We start from the raw sequence: 26108 nt of genomic DNA, 5'->3' as shown, positions 1-26108 counted from the left end.
TTATTCTCACATAATGCAATAATTTATATATATATAATAACATTTTTTTATTCATTAATGTTCGGCACTGTATTTTTTCTCATATAATAAAATAATAAACCCAAATTAAGATGTAATGTAAATTTATTAATATAATGTATAGCTTAATATAATATAATATAATATAATATAATATAATATAATATAATATAATATAATATAATATAATATAATATAATGTTCCTTGACACTCTGCACTCTTTTTTCCCTCAAATAAAAACTTTTAAAAATCAATATTTCATGTCTATTTGTATTCATTTATCTACTTTAGCAAAGTAATGTAGAGTAAACGCAATGCATAGTATACTACAGAATAAAATATGTTATTATCATGTAAATCAGTATGGCTTGAATAGCCTATGTCATATTTTTGTGCAGTCTGTTTATTTAGTTAAATGAAGTTAAATGCGCACTATTTGTCGAAGGCCACTGTGCAAGTGTCTTGCCCGGAGTTCACGGGGGGCAGATGCCACACAAAGGCTCTTTGTTGCGCTCGTCCAATCACACACACTGGAGGACAGATCAGCGCGTGAGCCAATGGCAGCGCGAGAACAGGGCGGACCTTGCGTTTGGTGCTCGATCGCCGGTGATAAACGGGCGGACGCTGGTGCGTCGGGCGTGCGGTGCGCGAGTGACCAAGCCTTCGCTACACCCGGGGGTTATTTATTATGTTTATGAGATAGAGCACGAGCGCTGGGCGGGATCAGCTCAGCATCATCCCTGATGTGAGGACCGCGGGACTCAAGCATGGAGACACGGGCCACACCTGTGCGCCAGCTGCGTTACCTGCGGACCTGTTGGAGACCACCGGGCACAGTCGCGCAGATCGGGGCATCGTTCAGCCCGGCGATGGCGTTGTTGTGACAACCGGGTTCGAGAAAGACCTTATGGGGCCCCTTGCGCATCTACTTATCATTACTGGGTCCCGTTCAGACCGGACCGAACCTCGGTGTGTGTGATTGTGAGACAAAGACCCCTGAAACCGATGGACGCGGTTCAGCTGGACGGGCTCGAGCCACCACCGGAGGAGAACGGCAGTGTGTCGCAGTCTGCGCCGCACAAGCGGCTCTCGCAGGTGGACACGGTAGTCCTTCCGTTCCTCGGGGGGTTCGGGAGGTACCAGCGGCGCCTGGTGGCTCTGACGTGGATCCCGGCGTTCCTCATCTCGTTCAGCCAGTTCTCGGACCATTTTCTGCTCGGCCAACCGGACAGGAAGTGCGTCCGTCCGGATCAGAACAGGACGAGTTCGGCTCGGGATATCTTCGATCTGATCGCGACCGGAAACGGCGCTGAGAGCAGCAACATCACGGCGTGCGTGTGCCCGGAGTGGAGGTTCGAGCTGCAGTCGGGACTGCAGCAGAATGTGGTCACCAAGGTAAGATGCTCTGATGGATGCCCTTGGAAAGGATTCCCTCCGGCGGATGGAAATCTACCATTTAAAGAAACAGTTCACCTAAAAATATTAAATTCCGTCATTGCTCAGAATGTGTCGTATTTACTCACCCCTAAATGTTTACTCACATTTACTTTGTCCTTTCAAACACGTACGACTTTCTTTTTATCCCTGGAATACAAAAAAGAAGAAGAAGAAGAAGAAGAGGTTTAACAGAATGTTCATGCTGCTTATCTATACAATTGAAGTGAATGGGGACTGTGGGGCTGAGCTGCGAAAAGGCTGAACCAAAGCCTGTTCATGCTTTGCTCAATCGTAATTATGGCATAAAATGTCACAATTGTCACATTAAAAGATTAATTTAGAATAGATGTCACAATTATGTCACTCTTGCAGCTGAGAGTGCAGAAAAACAAGTGGAGGGAAACAGGTAAAATCCCAAAAACCATGCAGTTACAGCATGAAATAGCCTACTATTTAAACCTAATATAACAATTAACTATATTATCTGACAATTCAGATTTTTTTCTTTTTTTGTTCGCAAATGCAAGTTTATATTACTTAGTTTGGACTTTAATAAGTGTTTAAATGCTCACCCCAGAGAGAGAGATTATGCTGAGGCCCAATGACTAATGTCAGCATGCTCCTTCTAAAAATCAGAATAAACAGACTGTTAGATTGCAAAAACTGTCTGAAAAGTCACAGTCTGAGAATCCTCATCCTGGAAACTCCTGTGAGATTTGCATTTGCGCAGCTGAGACTCCAAATAAACATCTTTGAACGCTGTGTGTGAATCTCACACAGAACTAGTTCCTATAAAGGCTATTATCACATTATTATCTCACTATTTCCTTTCAGAGCTCAGTGCACAGATGTTGGCTAATTCATATGGAAGGCTTTTTCTGAAATGGGATAAAAGAATAAAAAAGGTAACTGTGACTTTTTGTCTCACAATTTTTCCCCTATTCTGAGAAAAAATTCTGAATTGTCAAAAAATAAATTCTAAATAAATATATATGAATACTACATGTGATTCTCACAACAAACTCGACTTTTGTTTCATTATTATCTCAGAATTATCACAGGATTGCAGGATATAAACAAATGCATGATGTGAACTCAGAATTAAGAAATAAACTCGCAATTCTGAGAAAAAAGACAGAATATTGTGGGAAATAAACGTAGAATTGAGATATAAACTCAGAATCGCAAGTAACAAACTCAGAATTGAGATATAAGCTTAGAATTGCGAGATAAACTCAAGAGTTATGATATAAACTTAGAATTGAAATATAAACCCAGAATTGCGAGATATAAACTCAGAATTGCAATATAAACTCAGAATTGCATGATATAAACTCAGAATTGAGATATAAACTCAAAATTTAGATATAAACTCAGAATTGCAATATAAACTCAGAATTGCATGATATAAACTCAGAATTGAAATATAAACTCAGAATTGCATGATATAAACTCAGAATTGAGATGTAAACTCAGAATTGAAATATAAATTCAGAATTGCATGATATAAACTCAGAATTGAGATATAAACTCAGAAATGAGATATAAACTCAGAATTGAGATATAAACTCAGAATTAAGATATAAACTCAGAATTGAGATATAAACTCAGAATTGAGATATAAGCTTAGAATTGCGAGATAAACTCAGAATTGAGATATAAACTCAGAATTGAAATATAAACTCAGAATTGAGATGCAAACTCAGAATTGCAATATAAACTCAGAATTTCATGATATAAACTCAGAATTGAGATATAAAGTCAGAATTAAGATATAAACTCAGAATTGAGATATAAACTCAGAATTGAGATATAAGCTTAGAATTGCGAGATAAACTCAGAATTGAGATATAAACTCAGAATTGAAATATAAGCTTAGAATTGCGAGATAAACTCAGAATTGAGATATAAACTCAGAATTGAAATATAAACTCAGAATTGAAATATAAACTCAGAATTGCATGATATAAACTCACAATTGAGATATAAACTCAGAAATTAGATATAAACTCAGAATTGAGATATTAAGTCAGAATTGCAATATAAACTCAGAATTGAGATACAAACTCAGAATTGAGATATAAAGTCAGAATTGGAATATAAACTCAGAATTGCATGATATAAACTCAGAATTGAGATGTAAACTCAGAGTTGAAATATAAACTCAGAATTGCAATATAAACTCAGAATTGCATGATATAAACTCAGAATTGAAATATAAACTCAGAATTGGAATATAAACTCAGAATTGCATGATATAAACTCAGAATTGAGATGTAAACTCAGAGTTGAAATATAAACTCAGAATTGCAATATAAACTCAGAATTGCATGATATAAACTCAGAATTGAAATATAAACTCAGAATTGCGATATAAACTCAGAATTGCGATATAAACTCAGAATTGAGATATAAACTCAGAATTGAAATATAAACTCAGAATTGCATGATATAAACTCAGAATTGCATGATATAAACTCAGAATTGCATGATATAAACTCAGAATTGAGATATAAACTCAGAATTGCAATATAAACTCAGAATTGCATGATATAAACTCAGAATTGAAATATAAACTCAGAATTGCATGATATAAACTCAGAATTGAGATATAAACTCAGAATTGCAATATAAACTCAGAATTGCATGATATAAACTCAGAATTGAAATATAAACTCAGAATTGAAATATAAACTCAGAATTGCAATATAAACTCAGAATTGAGATACAAACTAAGAAATGAGATATAAACTCAGAATTGAGATATAAACTCAGAATTAAGATATAAACTCAGAATTGAGATATAAACTCAGAATTTAAATATAAACTCACAATTGAGATATAAACTCAGAATTGAGATGTAAACTCAGAGTTGAAATATAAACTCAGAATTGCGATATAAACTCAGAATTGAGATGTAAACTCAGAATTGAGATATAAACTCAGAATTGAGAAACAAACTCAGAATTGAGATATAAACTCATAAACAGTTGCAAGTGAACATCTTATTTGCCTTTTTTCTACCAATTTTGAGTTAATATTTTCCCAATTGTTTAGTTTTTCTTATAATTAAGAGAGAAAGAGCCTGAACTGTGAGATAAAAAGTCACATTCATATTTTTATTTTATCCCCTGGTGAAACAAGCCCCAACAAGCACAAGCTTCCCTCCAAATTCATTAGTTTATCTGTGAGTCTGAGATAATGCTGTGCATTCCAGGGCACTGTTCCTGTTGGGATGTTTTTCTTGGAGCCTTTGGCTGAATAGACGGATGCCTGATGTCCTGATGACCTGCTGTGAGTGTGTGACCTTTATCACACCGATAGTCTAGTGTCTTTTCGGAGTGTGTTAAAGAGCTTCATTCAAATGCTAATGAAGCACTCTGGCCCATTTGAGGATGTGACAACACTGCAGGAGAGAAGAGATCTAGCTTTAGTGAAGTTTATTGGTCTTTGTGAACTCAGCAGTGCAATTTCTAATCAAATTTGTCATTGTAATTATCATGTTTCAATGCCGCAAACACAATGTCCTTCTGGAGTGAGTCACACAGGAGTTTTGTTAAATGCATTTTGTGTTTTAGGCCGTTTCTTGCAGTGCATAGGTTTTCTATTTTTTTACATCTGAAAATAAATGAGAGATGAATTATATTTTGCATTAAAAAAAACAAAGCATATTTGTTGAATTGTTTAACATTTAACCTCCAGATGTTCATTATTGTAATGATCTAATTCTCATTATTATTATTGTTCCTTTATGACTCTGTTGTGTGTGTGTGTTGCAGTGTGTGTGTGTGTGTGTGTGTGTGTGTGTGTGTCTTTGACTCTGTTTTATGTGTGTTGCAGTGTGTGTGTCTCTTTGACTCTGTTGTGTGTGTGTTGCAGCAGTGTGTGTCTCTTTGACTCTGTTGTGTGTGTGTGTTGCAGTGTGTGTGTTTTTATGACTCTGTTGTGTGTGTGTTGCAGTGTGTGTCTCTTTGACCCTGTTGTGTGTGTGTGTTGCAGTGTGTGTGTCTCTTTGACCCTGTTGAGTGTGTGTTGCAGTGTGTGTGTCTCTTTGACTCTGTTGTGTGTGTGTTACAGTGTGTGTGTCTCTTTGACTCTGTTGTGTGTGTGTTGCAGTGTGTGTGTCTCTATGACTCTGTTGTGTGTGTGTTGCAGTGTGTGTGTCTCTATGACTCTGTCTTGAGTGTATTGCAGTGTGTGTGTCTCTTTGACTCTGTCGTGTGTGTGTTGCAGTGTGTGTGTCTCTATGACTCTGTCTTGTGTGTGTGTTGCAGTGTGTGTGTCTCTTTGACTCTGTTGTGTGTGTGTTGCAGTGTGTGTGTCTCTTTGACTCTGTTGTGTGTGTGTTGCAGTGTGTGTGTCTCTATGACTCTGTCTTGTGTGTGTGTTTCTTTGACTCTGTTGTGTGTGTGTTGCAGTGTGTGTGTCTCTATGACTCTGTTGTGTGTGTGTTGCAGTGTGTGTGTCTCTATGACTCTGTTGTGTGTGTGTTGCAGTGTGTGTGTGTCTATGACTCTGTCTTGTGTGTGTTGCAGTGTGTGTGTCTCTATGACTCTGTTGTGTGTGTGTTGCAGTGTGTGTGTCTCTTTGACTCTGTTGTGTGTGTGTTGTAGTGTGTGTGTCTCTTTGACTCTGTTGTGTGTGTGTTACAGTGTGTGTGTCTCTTTGACTCTGTTGTGTGTGTGTTGCAGTGTGTGTGTCTCTATGACTCTGTTGTGTGTGTGTTGCAGTGTGTGTGTCTCTTTGACTCTGTTGTGTGTGTGTTGCAGTGTGTGTGTCTATATGACTCTGTCTTGTGTGTGTTGCAGTGTGTGTGTCTCTATGACTCTGTCTTGTGTGTGTTGCAGTGTGTGTGTCTCTTTGACTCTGTCATGTGTGTATTGCAGTGTGTGTGTCTCTATGACGCTGTTGTGTGTGTGTTGCAGTGTGTGTGTCTCTTTGACTCTGTTTAGTGTGTGTTGCAGCAGTGTGTGTCTCTATGACTTTGTTGTGTGTGTGTTGCAGCAGTGTGTGTCTCTATGACTCTGTTGTGTGTGTGTTGCAGTGTGTGTGTCTCTTTGACTCTGTTGTGTGTGTGTTGCAGTGTGTGTGTTTCTATGACGCTGTTGTGTGTGTGTTGCAGTGTGTGTGTCTCTATGACTCTGTTGTGTGTGTGTTGCAGCAGTGTGTGAGTCTCTTTGACTCTGTTGTGTGTGTGTTGCAGTGTGTGTGTTTCTATGACTCTGTTGTGTGTGTGTTGCAGTGTGTGTGTCGCTTTGACTCTGTTTAGTGTGTGTTGCAGTGTGTGTGTCTCTATGACTCTGTTGTGTGTGTGTTGCAGTGTGTGTGTCTCTATGACGCTGTTGTGTGTGTGTTGCAGTGTGTGTGTTTCTATGACTCTGTTTAGTGTGTGTTGCAGTGTGTGTGTCTCTATGACTCTGTTGTGTGTGTGTTGCAGCAGTGTGTGTCTCTATGACTCTGTTGTGTGTGTGTTGCAGTGTGTGTGTCTCTTTGACTCTGTTGTGTGTGTGTTGCAGTGTGTGTGTTTCTATGACGCTGTTGTGTGTGTGTTGCAGTGTGTGTGTCTCTATGACTCTGTTGTGTGTGTGTTGCAGCAGTGTGTGAGTCTCTTTGACTCTGTTGTGTGTGTGTTGCAGTGTGTGTGTTTCTATGACTCTGTTGTGTGTGTGTTGCAGTGTGTGTGTCGCTTTGACTCTGTTTAGTGTGTGTTGCAGTGTGTGTGTCTCTATGACTCTGTTGTGTGTGTGTTGCAGTGTGTGTGTCTCTATGACGCTGTTGTGTGTGTGTTGCAGTGTGTGTGTTTCTATGACTCTGTTTAGTGTGTGTTGCAGTGTGTGTGTCTCTATGACTCTGTTGTGTGTGTGTTGCAGTGTGTGTGTCTCTATGACGCTGTTGTGTGTGTGTTGCAGTGTGTGTGTCTCTTTGACTCTGTCGTGTGTGTGTTGCAGTGTGTGTGTCTCTTTGACTCTGTTAGTGTGTGTTGCAGTGTTTGTGTCTCTTTGACTCTGTTTAGTGTGTGTTGCAGTGTGTGTGTCTCTTTGACTCTGTCGTGTGTGTGTGTTGCAGTGTGTGTGTCTCTTTGACTCTGTCGTGTGTGTTGCAGTGTGTGTGTCTCTATGACTCTGTTGTGTGTGTGTTGCAGTGTGTGTGTCTCTTTGACTCTGTTGTGTGTGTGTTGCAGTGTGTGTGTCTCTTTGACTCTGTTGTGTGTGTGTTGCAGTGTGTGTTGCAGTGTGTGTGTCTCTTTGACTCTGTTGTGTGTGTGTTGCAGTGTGTGTGTCTCTATGACTCTGTCTTGTGTGTGTTGCAGTGTGTGTGTCTCTTTGACTCTGTCGTGTGTGTGTGTTGCAGTGTGTGTGTCTCTTTGACTCTGTTGTGTGTGTGTTGCAGTGTGTGTGTCTCTTTGACTCTGTTGTGGTTGTGTTGCAGTGTGTGTGTCTCTTTGACTCTGTTGAGTGTGTGTTGCAGTGTGTGTGTCTCTTTGACTCTGTTGAGTGTGTGTTGCAGCAGTGTGTGTCTCTATGACTTTGTTGTGTGTGTGTTGCAGCAGTGTGTGTCTCTATGACTCTGTTGTGTGTGTGTTGCAGTGTGTGTGTCTCTTTGACTCTGTTGTGTGTGTGTGTTGCAGTGTGTGTGTTTCTATGACGCTGTTGTGTGTGTGTTGCAGTGTGTGTGTCTCTATGACTCTGTTGTGTGTGTGTTGCAGCAGTGTGTGAGTCTCTTTGACTCTGTTGTGTGTGTGTTGCAGTGTGTGTGTTTCTATGACTCTGTTGTGTGTGTGTTGCAGTGTGTGTGTCGCTTTGACTCTGTTTAGTGTGTGTTGCAGTGTGTGTGTGTCTCTATGACTCTGTTGTGTGTGTGTTGCAGTGTGTGTGTCTCTATGACGCTGTTGTGTGTGTGTTGCAGTGTGTGTGTTTCTATGACTCTGTTTAGTGTGTGTTGCAGTGTGTGTGTCTCTATGACTCTGTTGTGTGTGTGTTGCAGCAGTGTGTGTCTCTATGACTCTGTTGTGTGTGTGTGTTGCAGCAGTGTGTGTCTCTATGACTCTGTTGTGTGTGTGTTGCAGCAGTGTGTGTCTCTTTGACTCTGTTGTGTGTGTGTTGCAGTGTGTGTGTCTCTTTGACTCTGTCGTGTGTGTGTTGCAGTGTGTGTGTCTCTTTGACTCTGTTAGTGTGTGTTGCAGTGTTTGTGTCTCTTTGACTCTGTTTAGTGTGTGTTGCAGTGTGTGTGTCTCTTTGACTCTGTCGTGTGTGTGTGTTGCAGTGTGTGCGTCTCTTTGACTCTGTCGTGTGTGTTGCAGTGTGTGTGTCTCTATGACTCTGTTGTGTGTGTGTTGCAGTGTGTGTGTCTCTTTGACTCTGTTGTGTGTGTGTTGCAGTGTGTGTGTCTCTTTGACTCTGTTGTGTGTGTGTGTTGCAGTGTGTGTTGCAGTGTGTGTGTCTCTTTGACTCTGTTGAGTGTGTGTTGCAGTGTGTGTGTCTCTTTGACTCTGTCGTGTGTGTGTTGCAGTGTGTGTGTGTCTCTTTGACTCTGTTGTGTGTGTGTTGCAGTGTGTGTGTCTCTTTGACTCTGTTGTGGTTGTGTTGCAGTGTGTGTGTCTCTTTGACTCTGTTGAGTGTGTGTTGCAGTGTGTGTGTCTCTTTGACTCTGTTGAGTGTGTGTTGCAGTGTGTGTGTCTCTTTGACTCTGTTGTGGTTGTGTTGCAGTGTGTGTGTCTCTTTGACTCTGTTGAGTGTGTGTTGCAGTGTGTGTGTCTCTTTGACTCTGTTGAGTGTGTGTTGCAGTGTGTGTGTCTCTTTGACTCTGTTGAGTGTGTGTTGCAGTGTGTGTGTCTCTTTGACTCTGTTGAGTGTGTGTTGCAGTGTGTGTGTCTCTTTGACTCTGTTGTGGTTGTGTTGCAGTGTGTGTGTCTCTTTGACTCTGTTGTGGTTGTGTTGCAGTGTGTGTGTCTCTTTGACTCTGTTGAGTGTGTGTTGCAGTGTGTGTGTCTCTTTGACTCTGTTGAGTGTGTGTTGCAGTGTGTGTGTCTCTTTGACTCTGTTGTGGTTGTGTTGCAGTGTGTGTGTCTCTTTGACTCTGTTGAGTGTGTGTTGCAGTGTGTGTGTCTCTTTGACTCTGTTGAGTGTGTGTTGCAGTGTGTGTGTCTCTTTGACTCTGTTGAGTGTGTGTTGCAGTGTGTGTGTCTCTTTGACTCTGTTGTGTGTGTATTGCAGTGTGTGTGTCTCTATGACTCTGTCTTGTGTGTGTTGCAGCAGTGTGTGTCTCTTTGACTCTGTTTAGTGTGTGTTGCAGTGTGTGTGTTTCTATGACGCTGTTGTGTGTGTGTTGCAGCAGTGTGTGTGTTTCTATGACTCTGTTGTGTGTGTGTTGCAGTGTGTGTGTCTCTTTGACCCTGTTGTGTGTGTGTTGCAGTGTGTGTGTCTCTATGACTCTGTTGTGTGTGTGTTGCAGTGTGTGTGTCTCTATGACTCTGTTGTGTGTGTGTTGCAGTGTGTGTGTCTCTTTGACTCTGTTGTGTGTGTGTTGCAGTGTGTGTGTCTCTTTGACTCTGTTGTGTGTGTGTTGCAGTGTGTGTGTCTCTTTGACTCTGTTGTGTGTGTGTTGCAGTGTGTGTGTCTCTATGACTCTGTTGTGTGTGTGTTGCAGTGTGTGTGTCTCTTTGACTCTGTTGTGTGTGTGTTGCAGTGTGTGTGTCTCTATGACTCTGTTGTGTGTGTGTTGCAGTGTGTGTGTCTCTTTGACTCTGTCGTGTGTGTGTTGCAGTGTGTGTGTCTCTTTGACTCTGTTGTGTGTGTGTTGCAGTGTGTGTGTCTCTTTGACTCTGTCTTGTGTGTGTTGCAGTGTGTGAATCTCTTTGACTCTGTTGTGTGTGTGTTGCAGTGTGTGTGTCTATGACTCTGTTGTGTGTGTGTTGCAATGTGTGTGTCTCTATGACTCTGTTGTGTGTGTGTTGCAGTGTGTGTGTCTCTTTGACTCTGTTGTGTGTGTGTTGCAGTGTGTCTCTATGACTCTTCTCTTGTTTGTGTTGCAGTGTGTGTGTCTCTTTGACTCTGTTGTGTGTGTGTTGCAGTGTGTGTGTCTATGACTCTGTTGTGTGTGTGTTGCAGTGTGTGTGTCTCTTTGACTCTGTTGTGTGTGTGTTGCAGTGTGTCTCTATGACTCTTCTCTTGTGTGTGTTGCAGTGTTTGTGTCTCTTTGACTCTGTTGTGTGTGTGTTGCAGTGTGTGTGTCTATGACTCTGTTGTGTGTGTGTTGCAGTGTGTGTGTCTCTTTGACTCTGTTGTGTGTGTGTTGCAGTGTGTGTGTCTCTATGACTCTTCTCTTGTGTGTGTTGCAGTGTGTGTGTCTCTATGACTCTGTTGTGTGTGTGTTGCAGTGTGTGTGTCTCTTTGACTCTGTCGTGTGTGTGTTGCAGTGTGTGTGTCTCTTTGACTCTGTCGTGTGTGTGTTGCAGTGTGTGTGTCTCTTTGACTCTGTTGAGTGTGTGTTGCAGTGTGTGTGTCTCTTTGACTCTGTTGAGTGTGTGTTGCAGTGTGTGTGTCTCTTTGACTCTGTTGAGTGTGTGTTGCAGTGTGTGTGTCTCTTTGACTCTGTTGTGGTTGTGTTGCAGTGTGTGTGTCTCTTTGACTCTGTTGTGGTTGTGTTGCAGTGTGTGTGTCTCTTTGACTCTGTTGAGTGTGTGTTGCAGTGTGTGTGTCTCTTTGACTCTGTTGAGTGTGTGTTGCAGTGTGTGTGTCTCTTTGACTCTGTTGTGGTTGTGTTGCAGTGTGTGTGTCTCTTTGACTCTGTTGAGTGTGTGTTGCAGTGTGTGTGTCTCTTTGACTCTGTTGAGTGTGTGTTGCAGTGTGTGTGTCTCTTTGACTCTGTTGAGTGTGTGTTGCAGTGTGTGTGTCTCTTTGACTCTGTTGTGTGTGTATTGCAGTGTGTGTGTCTCTATGACTCTGTCTTGTGTGTGTTGCAGCAGTGTGTGTCTCTTTGACTCTGTTTAGTGTGTGTTGCAGTGTGTGTGTTTCTATGACGCTGTTGTGTGTGTGTTGCAGCAGTGTGTGTGTTTCTATGACTCTGTTGTGTGTGTGTTGCAGTGTGTGTGTCTCTTTGACCCTGTTGTGTGTGTGTTGCAGTGTGTGTGTCTCTATGACTCTGTTGTGTGTGTGTTGCAGTGTGTGTGTCTCTATGACTCTGTTGTGTGTGTGTTGCAGTGTGTGTGTCTCTTTGACTCTGTTGTGTGTGTGTTGCAGTGTGTGTGTCTCTTTGACTCTGTTGTGTGTGTGTTGCAGTGTGTGTGTCTCTTTGACTCTGTTGTGTGTGTGTTGCAGTGTGTGTGTCTCTATGACTCTGTTGTGTGTGTGTTGCAGTGTGTGTGTCTCTTTGACTCTGTTGTGTGTGTGTTGCAGTGTGTGTGTCTCTATGACTCTGTTGTGTGTGTGTTGCAGTGTGTGTGTCTCTTTGACTCTGTCGTGTGTGTGTTGCAGTGTGTGTGTCTCTTTGACTCTGTTGTGTGTGTGTTGCAGTGTGTGTGTCTCTTTGACTCTGTCTTGTGTGTGTTGCAGTGTGTGAATCTCTTTGACTCTGTTGTGTGTGTGTTGCAGTGTGTGTGTCTATGACTCTGTTGTGTGTGTGTTGCAATGTGTGTGTCTCTATGACTCTGTTGTGTGTGTGTTGCAGTGTGTGTGTCTCTTTGACTCTGTTGTGTGTGTGTTGCAGTGTGTCTCTATGACTCTTCTCTTGTTTGTGTTGCAGTGTGTGTGTCTCTTTGACTCTGTTGTGTGTGTGTTGCAGTGTGTGTGTCTATGACTCTGTTGTGTGTGTGTTGCAGTGTGTGTGTCTCTTTGACTCTGTTGTGTGTGTGTTGCAGTGTGTCTCTATGACTCTTCTCTTGTGTGTGTTGCAGTGTTTGTGTCTCTTTGACTCTGTTGTGTGTGTGTTGCAGTGTGTGTGTCTATGACTCTGTTGTGTGTGTGTTGCAGTGTGTGTGTCTCTTTGACTCTGTTGTGTGTGTGTTGCAGTGTGTGTGTCTCTATGACTCTTCTCTTGTGTGTGTTGCAGTGTGTGTGTCTCTATGACTCTGTTGTGTGTGTGTTGCAGTGTGTGTGTCTCTTTGACTCTGTCGTGTGTGTGTTGCAGTGTGTGTGTCTCTTTGACTCTGTCGTGTGTGTGTTGCAGTGTGTGTGTCTCTTTGACTCTGTCGTGTGTGTGTTGCAGTGTGTGTGTCTCTTTGACTCTGTCGTGTGTGTGTTGCAGTGGACGCTGGTGTGTGACGGCGAGTGGAAGGTCCACATCGCTAAGTTCTCTCTGCTGGTGGGCTCGATCGTGGGGTACCTGCTGATGGGAGCGATGGCAGACTGGTAGGTCAGAGACACACTGGTGTGTTGCAGATGTTGTGATGTGTGTGTGACGGTGTGTGTGTCTCAGGTTGGGCCGGATCCCCGTGCTGCTGGTGTCTGTGCTGTCTGTGCTGGTGTTCGGCTTGGCCGTGGCCTTCTCTGTGGATATGGCCATGTTCAGCACGCTGCGCTTCTTCGAAGGCTTCTGTCTGGCGGCGATCAGACTCTCGCTTTACGTCCTGAGTGAGTCCGACCCCTCTGTTACTCCCAGATGAATAGAGTTGTAGGATTGAGTTATGCTGCGGTCTGGACTCCATCCATTTCATTCTCAGTGTCTGAAGAATAAGGAGAGAGACACTTACTAACTAAATGTTTTCTGCTCACCAAGGCTGCATTTATTTGGGCAAAAACACAGTAAAATTATTTACAAATTTTACTTTTTAAAATAGCTGTTTTCTATGTGAATATGTAATACATTTTCATTTTTTCCAGGTCAGTAGGTGGCGCTGTGTACTACTGAAAAACAAAACAAAGAACCATAAAATCATCTTTGTGTCCATTATTAGCTGAAAAAGCAGAGTTTGAAAAAGCGTGCTCAATGCTTTTCAATCACTACTGTTATTTTTTAGGTACGAAGTAATATAATATACTTATTTTCTGTAAAACAATTCTGGATTCTGTTTTAATTATTACATTTTAAGAGTCCAAAACTAATTAATTGAAATCAGGAAACCAATACAATAGCTGCCTTCTGCAGGTTTAAAATTTTTTTTTCCTCAATTCCATTTTATTTTTTCCCCTGATTAATTTTTTTTATGTTTAAATTATATTTGAGCAATCAAAAACATTTCTAAGGATTTTTTTTATATATAAAATAACGTTTACAAGTTAAACAACGATTATTCTGTTTTTCATTGTAATTTTTCTTGAATTTTATTTTAATGGTTAAATAACATTTTATTAATAAAAACATATTTATTTCATTTAAACTGGGAAATGTATACAATTTTACAACAGATTATTAAATAAATTAAAATAAATAATCTTTATTAATTGAAATGTAACCACCCCATTTTTTTAGTATTTTGTTTTCTTGATTATTTCAATTTTTTATGGTTAAATAAAGTCTAACTAACTGGAATCAGGTACAATTTAACAAAGGTTTATTAAAAGTGTAACAAGTATACAATTATTTACTGTCCTATGAGAACCGTAGTTTTGTTTTGTATTTATTTTATTTTATTATTTTTTTTTTCTTTTGTTTCAATGGTTAAATTAAATTGTATTATTAATAATAAAAAAATAATAATAATTATTATTATTTACAGTTTTAGCTCCCTATGAAATCAATTCGATTTGTTCAGTGTTTCTCATTATAATTTTTACTTTTGTAATTAAATATTAGTCCAGCTTGATTAAAACCAGTGTTTAATTATTACATACTTTAACACCTAATCATTAAAAGTTAACAAAATGTATTAAATAATTTTAGGGCCCTATAATTTGTTTGTTTTTTTTCACCAAAAATCTTTTTTTTTTTTTTTTTTCTGGATCCCATTTGAATTTGGATGTGCTGATGTTTGCCGGTGTCTGGTCTCTCAGGGATCGAGCTGTGTTTGCCCGCGTGGCGTTTCTCCATGACGCTGATCGCCAATCTGATCATCGTGATTGGTCAGCTGCTGATGCCCGGTCTGGCGGCGCTGTGTCGTGATTGGCAGATCCTGCAGATCGTCATCATCGCTCCGTTTGTGCTCATGCTGCCATACGTTTGGTAAGACGCTCGATCAAACACATTAAACCCGAGCACGAGACACATGCAACTGGAAAAGCACTCATGCACAACTGAAATGCATGAAAACAAAATCGTGTTTACTAACTCAAATACATTTTAGGGATAGATTTGTTTTGACCATATTTCCTTTAGTTTAGTCTATAATCTATTTTACATTTAATCACCCCGAAACAACACACAAAAAAAAACAAGCATAAGTGTGTTTTGTTGTTATCTTAACATCCTATATATATATATATATATATATATATATATATATATATTTTTTTTTTTTTTTTTGCTTTATTCTAACACCCACACATTTTGTCACATTTTCCCCCAATTTTTTTATATTCTGTTTGAATGTTTATCAATTCCTTTTTTTATTATTATTTATCTGATTGTTTTAATTGATTTAAATGATTCCATTTTAAAGGATAAACTCTGACTGATTTCTGTGTTTTTCAGTGTTGTAATTTCTTTCTTAGTTTTTGTTTAAATGTTTACATTTAATTATAATTTTATCACTTTAATTTTAGTGATAAAATAAACTGTTTAGTTGATTGAAATCAGGAAACATGTTTTAAGCCCTATGAAATATGTTTTTAATATCTCCTAAATTCCATCTTTTTTTTTCTTTTACTTTTGATTCAATGTCTACATTTTAATAATCAATAGAATATCTAGTTGTTTGAAATCATGAAACTTATACAATCTTTTTTTATTATTTATTAAAAAATGTGATTAAAATAAAAACATACATTAAAATAAATAAATAGATAATTTGGTTAAAAAAATTAAAAATATATATAAATACATAAAAACGGATTAAATAAATACTTAAAATTAGATTAAAACAGATTAAAACAAATACAGAAATAATAAATATAAATTACATTAAAATAAAGAAAATTATTAAATTAATAATGTCTAAATTAAATTTTAATAATCAAAAGCATATCTATTTGTTTGAAATCATGAAACTTATACAATCCATTTGTCTTTTTAACTTAAATTTTGTGTTTTTGTTTTGAATAATTCTGCTAATTGAACCAAAAGTTAATTTTCTCATTTCTTCTAATCTTTTTATTAGTTGTAAGTGTTATATAATCAACCTTTACAAATAATGTCTTCTTAAATTCTGTGTTTTAAGGCCTTTTTTCTGAAAGCAAGACCAAAAAACTCAAAGAAAATCTTTTTTGGTCAGTTTTATGTCTAAGTTTAAGTGTCCCGCTCTGGTGTTTCTCTGCTCAGGATGTTTCCGGAGTCTCTGCGCTGGTTGCTGGTCACTCAACATTACAAAAGAGCCAAGCAACAGATGTACCGCATCGCCCATAGCAACAGCATCGCCACGGCAACCGACTCCAGCGGCATCCTCTCAGGTGAGCAGAGCTGCTGCGTTTAGAGCGCTTCACCTCCAGCGTGAGGAAGATGAGGATGATGAGGATGATGATGGTGGTTTTGCAGAGCTGGAGGCAGAGCTGCAGCAGAAGCCGAAGACGTACTGTGTGACGCAGATAACCGGCACCAGAAACCTGTGGAAGAACACCGTCGTCCTGTGTGTGAACTCGTGAGTGCTGCATCACGACCTCTTAAACACAGAGAGATCATGTTACATTAGAAACTTGTTGCAATGCATTCTGGGATTGACTCTTGAGAGTTACATGTGGTTTAGTTATTTGTCATTTAAATGTCATAGACCCTCAAATATAATCTTCATGCAAAGAATCCCTATCTGGAAATTTTACATTTTGTTTGGAAAATATTGAATTTATTTATTGTATTTTTTTCTTCTCATAGTACAGTACTGTTAGATGTAGTATTTTTTTTTTACTTATTTTAAGAATTTTTATTTTAATTATTTTCTCTTGTTTATTTATTTATTTTACTAAATTGTTATGTATTTATTTATTAAAACAGATTAAAATAACAACATGCATTAAAATAAATAAATACATAAAAAATAGATCAAAACTAAAAATACAAAAGAAACATTGAAATTTATAAATAGTTAAAAACTGATTAAATACATAGATAAAATTTGATTGAAAAATAGATTACAACAAATACAGAAATAAAAAATATAAATAATAAGATAGATAGATAGATAGATAGATAGATAGATAGATAGATAGATAGATAAATAGATAGATAGATTAATTGTTGTATTCATTTATTTACAAATTGGATTTAAATAAAAACATACATTAAAATTAATCAATACATTAATAATTACATTACAAATTGAAATATATAAATAAATAAAAACAGGTTAAATACATAAAATTATATTAAAACAAACACAAAAAATAATAAATATAAATTAAAATAAAAAATGTATTAAAATAAATGCATAAACATTAGACTAAAATAAGTACATTAATAAAATGTATCGAAATAAATAAATGCATAAAAATATTAAAATAAATAAAAATTTCATTAAAAACTATTAATTAAACTATTTATGTTTTAATATATATATTACAATATATTATTGTAATATATATATATATATATATATATATATATATTCACATTTTTATTTAATATAAATATTATTTATTTATTGTAATAATTTTAACACTTATTTTAATCTTATTTCTTAATGAATTGTTTTTTATTTATTTATTTAAAAATTTTATTAAAATTAAAACATACATTAAAATAAATAAATACATAATACTATTAAAATAAATAAATAAATAAAATTTGATTAAAAACTATTAATTAAAGTAAGTATATATATATAATGTACTATTGATTAAAGTAAGTATATATATATATATATATATTTACATTTTTAATTTTTACTTCGAAAAACGTTTCCACGGACCCCGTCACTCCTTTGCGAATCTGGATGATTTCTCCCGCAGTTTTGCGCCAGTCTCTCTCTATTAAAATAAATAAACAAATACAATTTGATTAAAAACTATTAATTAAAGTAAGTAAAATATAAATGTATGTTTTTATTTTTTACTTCGGAAAACGTTTCCACGGACCCCGTCACTCCTTTGCGAATCCCCGGATCTGGATGATTTCTCCCGCGGTGGTTTTGCGCCAGTCTCTCTCTCTCTGAGACTCAGCTCTAGTCTGCGAGCGAATGGTTGTGTGTTTGTTCTGCTCTCGACTCTGAATCCTCGGCTCTGTGTGCTGCTCTCAGGTTGACGGGTTACGGCATCCATCACTGCTTCGCGCGCAGTGTTCTGGAGGGCAGCGCGTCTCATCTTCACTATTACGCGCTCGCGGCGATCGCCATCTCGTCCTGCCTGGTGCTGTTTCCGGTGGTGGCTGGCTTCGGCAGGAGAGGAGGACTGCTCACCTTCATGATCATCACGGCTCTGGCGTCGCTGCTGCAGCTGGGTTTGCTCAACCGTACGTACAGCGCGTGATGACGGAGACTCTGTGCGCGTGCATCGGTCTCTGCGCGTTTACTAACAGATGTCTCTTTCTCCTTATACAGTGATCGGGAAGTACAGTCTATTGCACGATGCAGGTAATACAATAATATCATGCATTAGCATACTTTTTTTATAAAGCACTGTTGTGACAGCAGGGAATAATGAATGTTAAATAAATGATCAAATGCATTTAAATAATCATGCAATATTGTAAATAACATGAAATTGCACCGAGCAATAACCAGCAATTATTAATGTGAATTATTTTCTACTGATACATTTTAAACATTCTGAGTTATACATTTTGCATAAAATAATCAATTGTATTTGGCTTAATTTAACCTAGGTAATATAAAAAATATTGTTTTTAATTAATCAATAGATTTATTATAAAGGTAATTTAAAATGATACATATGCATTAGAGAGAATATTTTGTATTTATTTTGATCATGCATTATATTGAAATACAGTAGAAATCCATTTAAATTACATTTATTTATTTTAATCTATATTTTATTATATTTAAATTTAAATAAAATATAAACTAAAACAAAGATTAAAATAAATAAAAAATATAAAATTAAAATAATATAAGATAAAATAAATACATACATAAAACCTGATTAAAATAAAGAATTACATTAAAAATATATTAAAATAATCAAATAAATAAAATATACTATGGCTGGACAGTAACACTTTACATTTCTATAAATAATGTTAATTTCAATAATATTTTTTTAATTTCTACAAATACATTTTTAACATTCTGAGTCATAAATTATTCATAATATTATAAATTATATAACACACACAAACACACACACACATATATATATATATATATATATATATATATGTGTGTGTGTATATTCAGTTTATTATCACACCAGTGCATATAGTATATTGAGAGTAAATATAAAAATATTTTTAAAGCAATAAATTACTAGGGATGTCAATAAATAAAGTAATTGTGAATAATGTTGTGATTTTTATGTTAATTTTTTCAAAGAAAGAAAATGAGTCCTCTGTATGTATACAGCACTTTTCAAAAGTGTTAATGTTATTGTTAATATCTTTATGGCCAATAGTTGCATTTATCAGATTAGATCTGGACAATAATACTTAAATTTTGTGATGATGTAAACACTGAAGCAGAAACAAACTTTATAGAAAAATCTGAAAGAAGAATGGGCTTCATTCATGAATCTCGAACACATATTTCTTTGTAAAGAAAACCACTCCATTCGAACATGAATTGTAGCTTTGATTTAAATGCATCAAGAACAGACGTAGCAGTGATTTACTGAAGTTACTGTATGTTTGGGGCAAGCTGTGTGTGTTTCTATATAGTCTCTGTGGTCCTAGTTCTGCAGGACACACTGAACCAGCGCTTCTCGCACGCCTTCTCCATCATCGGGATGTTCTCGTCTCATGCGGTCAGCACACTCAGCATCTTCTACTGCGCTGAGATCACGCCGACGGTCATCAGGTCAGTTCACTCCGAGTCTGTTCTGAGCGATCCACAGCACTTTACACTGAGCACTGTTCAGTTAGTACAAATACAGCTATGCACTGTTAGTTATCTGAGGTTAATTAAATAATATTAATAGATGCAACTTTTGATTTTAATTTTATATGAGTCATTTTGAATTCGATTCTGTTATTAAATCTGTTATTTTAGTTCTGTTCAGGTTTCAGTATTTTTGTTGTTGTTGTTAGTAATCAAAAGCATCTCTGCTTTTTTTAAATCATGAAACTTATACAACTCATTTGTCTTTTTTTCTTACATTATGTTTTTTTCGGTTTGAATAATTCTGCTTATTTAACCAAATGTTAATTTTCTAATTTCTAGTTTATTATTCTTTTGTTTAAGGTTTAATAATTTTGTTGTTTTGTTTCAATTTCATTAGTTCTTTTAAATATATACTTTTTATGAACTTATTTGTTTTAGATAATTATTTTAAACTAAACGAAAATGAAAAATGTTGTTAATTTTTGAAATTAGTTTGCATTTTTGTTTTTACTTATTTTAAAGTTTTAGTAATTATGTAGTTGTCATTTTTATTATTTTAGATTTTGCTTATTAATTTTTATTTATTAATTAGTTTTGTTTTTAGTTATTTTAGTAGTTCAATGTAAACTAAATGAAAATATAATTAGTTTTAACAAGTGTTTTGTTAATATATTGAATTAATTATATTTATATTTCCTTAACTTTTTTCTAATATTTTTCACTTTATTCTTAATTACAATTTGTTATTTTATTGTGCATTTTTATTAGTATTTTTTTTTTTAATGTCTACATATTTTTTTATTTTATTGTAATTTATTCAGCTTTAGTTAATTTTAGCACAAAGAGTTGCTGCTTTGGCAATAACAAGAGAAAAAAAAAGTAAAAAAAAAAGCATTTTATTTTGGTTAATGTTTATTTTATGTCAAGAAACAATAAGTGTTCTCTATGGTTTTAGTTTTAGTTAACTACACTAACCCTATTTTTACTAAAAGTTTAAATGTGTGTTTTTGTGCACGGTCTGATCCATTGACAACCGCGTTTCTGAAAAATCTCTTACTGCACCTTTAATGAATTACCTGATGATGCTGAACGTGTTTGACGGCTGTCTCTTGGTTCGTCGTTACAGGGGTGGTGGTGTGGGTCTGGTCCTGGCGAGCGCAGGTTTCGGCATGCTAACGGCACCGCTGATGGAGCTCCACAATCAGAAAGGTTTCTTTCTGCATCACGTGATCCTCACCTGTTGCACTCTGCTTTGCACCATTTGCATACCGTTGCTCCCGGAGACCGCTGGCCAACCGCTGCCCGAGACTATCGCTGAGGGGGAGGGGCTTCTGCGGCAGCCCATCCTCCCTGGAGAGCAGCACCACCTACTGGCCAGGACCGAAGTCAGGGAGTATTCACGCGTTCAGGACACGCCTCTTCACCAAGTCGTAAATCCCGGCAATGGCTTGGTGCCTAGCAACAGCACAGCCAATGGTATGAGGACGTCATAATGGTGTTTTCTATGAACGTTCGAATGAAGAGTTTTTAAACTGTGAAACGCGAAAAGTGCCAAACGCCTCATTAACCAGCATCTGTGAAGATTACTACCATTGAACAAACTGGAAATGTTATTTTAACTTACATTCACCGAAATGAGCTCTATTTTTTGAATGGCCACTACCGAACAACAAACTCATAGAGCAGTGTTTTTTTTTTTTGTAAGTTTGGTATTTATTAAGGACAGAATGACGTTGATAGTAAGAACCGTCTGACTTCATTCATGCACGGAAGCTTGTTTCCATCACAGGGTAAAAAGTAAATAAAAAAGGTATTTTGCAATGTTTTATCTCGCAAATCATACTTTTTCTCGCGATTCTAAGGAAAAAAGAATCAAGATACAAACCCAAGATATAATCGGAAACTTTAAAATAACAAAACTGAGAAAAGACAGAATCGTAAGATATGAGACCAGAATTGCAAAATATTAACTCGCAATTCTGAGAAAAGTCATAATCGTAGGATATAAATTAAATTCAGAGGAAAAAAAATCTAAATTGTAAGATATAAACAGAATTGCAAAATTAAAACTAGCAAATTCTGAGGTCAAAATCGCACAATATAAACTCAGAATCACAAAGTTTTAAGCTGCAATTCTGAGAAAAGTCAAAATGAAAAGATATAAAAATAGAATTGCTAAATTAAAACTCGCAAACCTGAAAAAAGTTAGAATTGTAAGATATAAACCTAATTCTGAGAAAAGTCAGAATTGTAAGAAATAAACATAGAATCGCAAAATTAAAACTCGCAAACCTGAAAAAAGTTAGAATTATAAGATATAAACCTAATTCTGAGAAAAGTCAGAATTATAAGATATAAACCTAATTCTGAGAAAAGTCAGAATTGTAAGAAATAAACATAGAACCGCAAAATTAAAACTCGCAAACCTGAAAAAAGTTAGAATCGTGAGATATGAACCCAATTCTGAGAAAAGTGAGAACTGTAAGATATAAATACAGAATCGCAAAATTAAAACTTGCAAACCTGAAAAAAAGTCAGAATTGTAAGATATAAACATAGAATAGCAAAATTAAAACTCGCAAACCTGAAAAAAGTTAGAATCGTGAGATATGAACCCAATTCTGAGAAAAGTGAGAACTGTAAGATATAAATACAGAACAAACCTGAAAAAAGTCAGAATTGTAAGATATAAACCTAATTCTGAAAAAAAGTTAGAATTGTGAGATATAAACCTAATTCTGAGAAGTCAGAATTGTAAGATATAAACATAAAATCACAAAATGAATAATCACAAACCTGAAAAAGTTTGAATTGTAAGATATAAACTAAAAACGCAACATTAAAACTCGTAACCTGAAAAAAAAGAATTGTAAGATATAAACCCAATTCTTATAAAAGTCAGAATTATAAGATATAAGCCTAATTCTGAGAAAAGTCAGAATTGTGAGATATAAACATAGCATTGCAAAATTAAAAATCGCAAACCTGAAAAAAGTTAGAATTGTAAGATATAAACATAGAATCGCAAAATTAAAACTCACAAACCTGAAAAAAGTTAGAATTGTAAGATATAAACCTAATTCTGAGAAAAGTCAGAATTGTAAGATAGAAATATAGAATCGCAAAATTAGAACTCGCAAACCTGAAAAAAGTTAGAATTGTAAGATATAAACCTAATTCTGAGAAAAGTCAGAATTGTAAGATATAAACCTAATTCTGAGAAAAGTCAGAATTGTAAGATATAAACATAGAATCGCAAAATTAAAACTCGCAAACCTGAAAAAAAGTTAGAATTGTAAGATATAAACATAATTCTGAGAAAAGTCAGAATTGTAAGATATAAACATAGAATCGCAAACCTGAAAAAGTTAGAACTGTAAGATATAAACCCAATTCTGAGAAAAAAGTAGAATTGTAAGATATAAACATAGGATCGCAAAATTAAACTCGCAAACCTGAAAAAGTTAGAACTGTAAGATATAAACCCAATTCTGAGAAAAAAGTAGAATTGTAAGATATAAACATAGGATCGCAAAATTAAACTCGCAAACCTGGAAAAAGTCAGAATCGTAAGATATAAACATAGAATCGCAAACCTGAAAAAAGTTAGAATTGTAAGATATAAATACAGAATCGCAAAATTAAAACTCGCAAACCTGAAAAAAAGTTAGAATTGTAAGATATAAACATAATTCTGAGAAAAGTCAGAATTGTAAGATATAAACATAGAATCGCAAACCTGAAAAAGTTAGAACTGTAAGATATAAACCCAATTCTGAGAAAAAAGTTAGAATTGTAAGATATAAACATAGGATCGCAAAATTAAACTCGCAAACCTGGAAAAAGTCAGAATCGTAAGATATAAACATAGAATTGCAAAATTAAAACATGCAAACCTGAAAAAGTCAGAATTGTAAGATATAAACATAGGATCGCAAAATTAAACTCGCAAACCTGGAAAAAGTCAGAATCGTAAGATATAAACATAGAATCGCAAACCTGAAAAAGTTAGAACTGTAAGATATAAACCCAATTCTGAGAAAAAAGTTAGAATTGTAAGATATAAACATAGAATCGCAAAATTAAACTCGCAAACCTGAAAAAAGTGAGAATTGTAAGATATAAACATAGAATTGCAAAATTAAAACATGCAAACCTGTAAAAGTCAGAATTGTAAGATATAAACATAGGATCGCAAAATTAAACTTGCAAACCTGAAAAAAGTCAGAATCGTAAGATAAAAACTTGCAATTCTGAGGAAAAAAATATGTTGTAAAAAAAAAGTTAGAATTAAAAACCTTTTTTAGATAAAAAAGTCGCAATTACCCTTTTTATTTATACATTTTTTTATCCTGTGGTAGAAACAAGTTTCCATATTCATGACACAAATTATATGCACAAATTGTTTAGTAAACTCTTTTCATTCATAGAAATGGTTAAGCACATCAGAAATACGTTTTGGCTCATGTTTCATGAATGAAGTATGCTGTTCTTGTGTACCTCACTATGTTCAGGTTTTAATATTCTGTCTGTTTTGCACTAAAACTAGAAAAGCAATCACGAGTCGGCCAGATGAATCTGAAATGAATGCGTGTGAAACCACGACTGGACAGATGATGGCTGCTACAAAAACAACAACAACAGCACTATGTAATGGTCTGCTCTTAACCCTTGTGCGTCAATTTAAAAGACAAAATGTCAACAACAACAAAAAAGGTCATTTTGCATTAACAAAAACATAAAGACGTACAAGGGTTAACATGCAAAATCCACAAACTCAAAAACCAAACTTAACAGGGATGAAACTTGTCAGGAAAGTGCCCTGGGACACATTTCACAAGAAAATCTAAAGAAATAACAAATGATGTTTTGCATTAACAAAACAATCAGAATCAGAATCAGAATCAGAATGAGCTTTATTGCCAGGTATGTTTACACATACGAGGAATTTGTTTTCGTGAGAGAAGCTCCGCAGTACAACAGAATGACAGCGACAGAACATAAAACACATAATAAAAGAATAAAAAAGCATTTGTTTAGACTCGGTATGCTGATATGAAGTTAAAAATGTCATTGTATTAAAGTAATGAGAATTGAATGACAATCATTAGAATAATACAAATAAGAAGTACGAAGGTATAACGTGCAGATGCATTACGAAAATGAGATTTGTTTTATTGCATTGTGTTGAATTGTTATGAACATAATGTCACAATGCAGAAACAGGCTTCATTTTATTGCTTTATTTTGTGAAATGTGATTCAGACATTCACTTGATTCATAAATGTGAACTCGTGCCGACGTGGAGCAAGACCACTAGAAGGGCTGCTTATTGTTTTCATGTATATTTAACAATTATTGCTAGTATTATTAATGTGTAGAGTAGCAGTGGAGTAACTTGAACATCACACAAACTCATGTTTATCCTCAAACTACTGAATAAGAAACCAAATGAAGAACAAAAACGACATAGTTTGCGGTTTTAAACAGTGATTGTGTGTGTGTATATATACAGGATTCTGGGATATATGTATATTTATCTCTGAATATGAGTTTTGTCATTTCACATCCGAATGGCAAGAGTAATAATGAATAATCCGAAACAAGCAAAGGATCAATATTCACCTTTTCCACACTAAAGCACTCCATAATAAGTCAAATACTGATTAAAGCACATTGTTAAGAGCACACTGGAGTCGATCTCACAAAATCAAAAATATTTACAGGTCATATTTCACCCCAAAAATAACAAAAACAAATGGCAAATTATATTTTTCTTAAAGAAAATTAAGTACCAAAAATATGATTTTAATGTGGAAAAACATTTATTTAATTGTCAAGCACCTTTGTATATATACAAAACAAAAAACAAAAAATATTAATTAAAAAATATATATATTAAAATGATTAAGAAGTGTCACAATGCAATGCGATCTTGAGTAAAAAATTTTAATCCTTTAGATTTTGGTATGAAACATGACCTGGACACGCATTAATGAGATTCAATCAAACACAAAGTGCATAAAATTTGCAATAGAGACTGAAACATTGAAAGGCATCAGTGTATTTTTCTGTATTTGACTTTCACGTGTCATTTTGACCATTAGAATTAAAAGAGGATTCAATAAATATAGAAGTCCATTTGAAGACATTGCACTTGTAAATAAATACCATTTTCTAATACAATATATTTTGTTGTTCATATTTTAATAACAAGGTTTTATGGAAGCTTGTTGAACTTTATCTCACAATTTTTCTGAATTTGTGTCTCAATTAAGTTTTTTATTAATTTTTTTTATGCCGCAGAACCAAAAAAATAATAATTTGATATTTTAAAAAGTATACTTTTTATTTTATGATTCTTTTATTTTTTTTATGTACAACTGCAGTTTATAGCAAATAAAGTTTCTATTAATTGCGATTTTTTTTTTTTATCAGAATATTATTTTCTTGCAATAGTAACTTCGAATTGTGAGATAAAAAATAATGTACTTTTTCGTTTGCCTTGTGACAGAAAAAAAGCTTTTCCTGAACACTCACACAAAGCAATTTCTACACAATTGCAGAATATAATAATTTTTTTTTTTTTTAATATAAAGGATTTTAATAATTACTCCCCATGACTTTTTTTGAGGTCTGCAA

At 35.5% G+C, this 26108-nt stretch overlaps 2 protein-coding genes across 5 annotated transcripts in view; both read left to right on the top strand.

The window, feature by feature from the left end:
* The window catches only part of LOC113068554 (gephyrin-like), a 1122288-nt gene that overhangs the window by 541431 nt on the left and 554749 nt on the right, over window positions 1-26108 (top strand). The gene's annotated exons all lie outside the window — the stretch shown is intronic.
* LOC113068567 (solute carrier family 22 member 23) lies at window positions 567-21780 on the top strand. Of its 2 annotated transcripts, none has more exons than XM_026241341.1 (10): window positions 567-1414; window positions 12698-12801; window positions 12869-13023; window positions 14383-14551; window positions 15806-15933; window positions 16019-16121; window positions 17712-17923; window positions 18012-18044; window positions 19319-19442; window positions 20593-21780. In XM_026241341.1, the coding sequence occupies exons 1-10, from the start codon at window positions 1025-1027 to the stop codon at window positions 20957-20959; spliced, it is 1785 nt and encodes a 594-aa protein (XP_026097126.1). In that variant the 5' UTR covers window positions 567-1024; the 3' UTR covers window positions 20960-21780. The 2 variants fall into 2 exon arrangements, with proteins under 2 accessions (XP_026097126.1, XP_026097127.1); XM_026241342.1 differs by lacking the exon at window positions 567-1414 and adding an exon at window positions 4465-4750.

This window comes from Carassius auratus, linkage group LG45M (genome assembly GCF_003368295.1).
Source record: "Carassius auratus strain Wakin linkage group LG45M, ASM336829v1, whole genome shotgun sequence".
Lineage (NCBI taxonomy): Eukaryota > Metazoa > Chordata > Actinopteri > Cypriniformes > Cyprinidae > Carassius > Carassius auratus.
Note: the sequence above shows the minus strand (reverse complement) of the source record. Positions and strands in the feature narration are given on the sequence as shown.

Excerpts from the sequence above, each read along its gene's own strand:
- LOC113068567 (XM_026241341.1), top strand. The coding sequence starts at position 1,025 with ATGGACGCGGTTCAGCTGGACGGGCTCGAGCCACCACCGGAGGAGAAC. Across the intron at positions 16,122-17,711 it reads GTCGTCCTGTGTGTGAACTC|GTTGACGGGTTACGGCATCC; the intron begins GTGAGTGCTGCA and ends TGCTGCTCTCAG. Across the intron at positions 18,045-19,318 it reads CAGTCTATTGCACGATGCAG|TTCTGCAGGACACACTGAAC; the intron begins GTAATACAATAA and ends CTGTGGTCCTAG.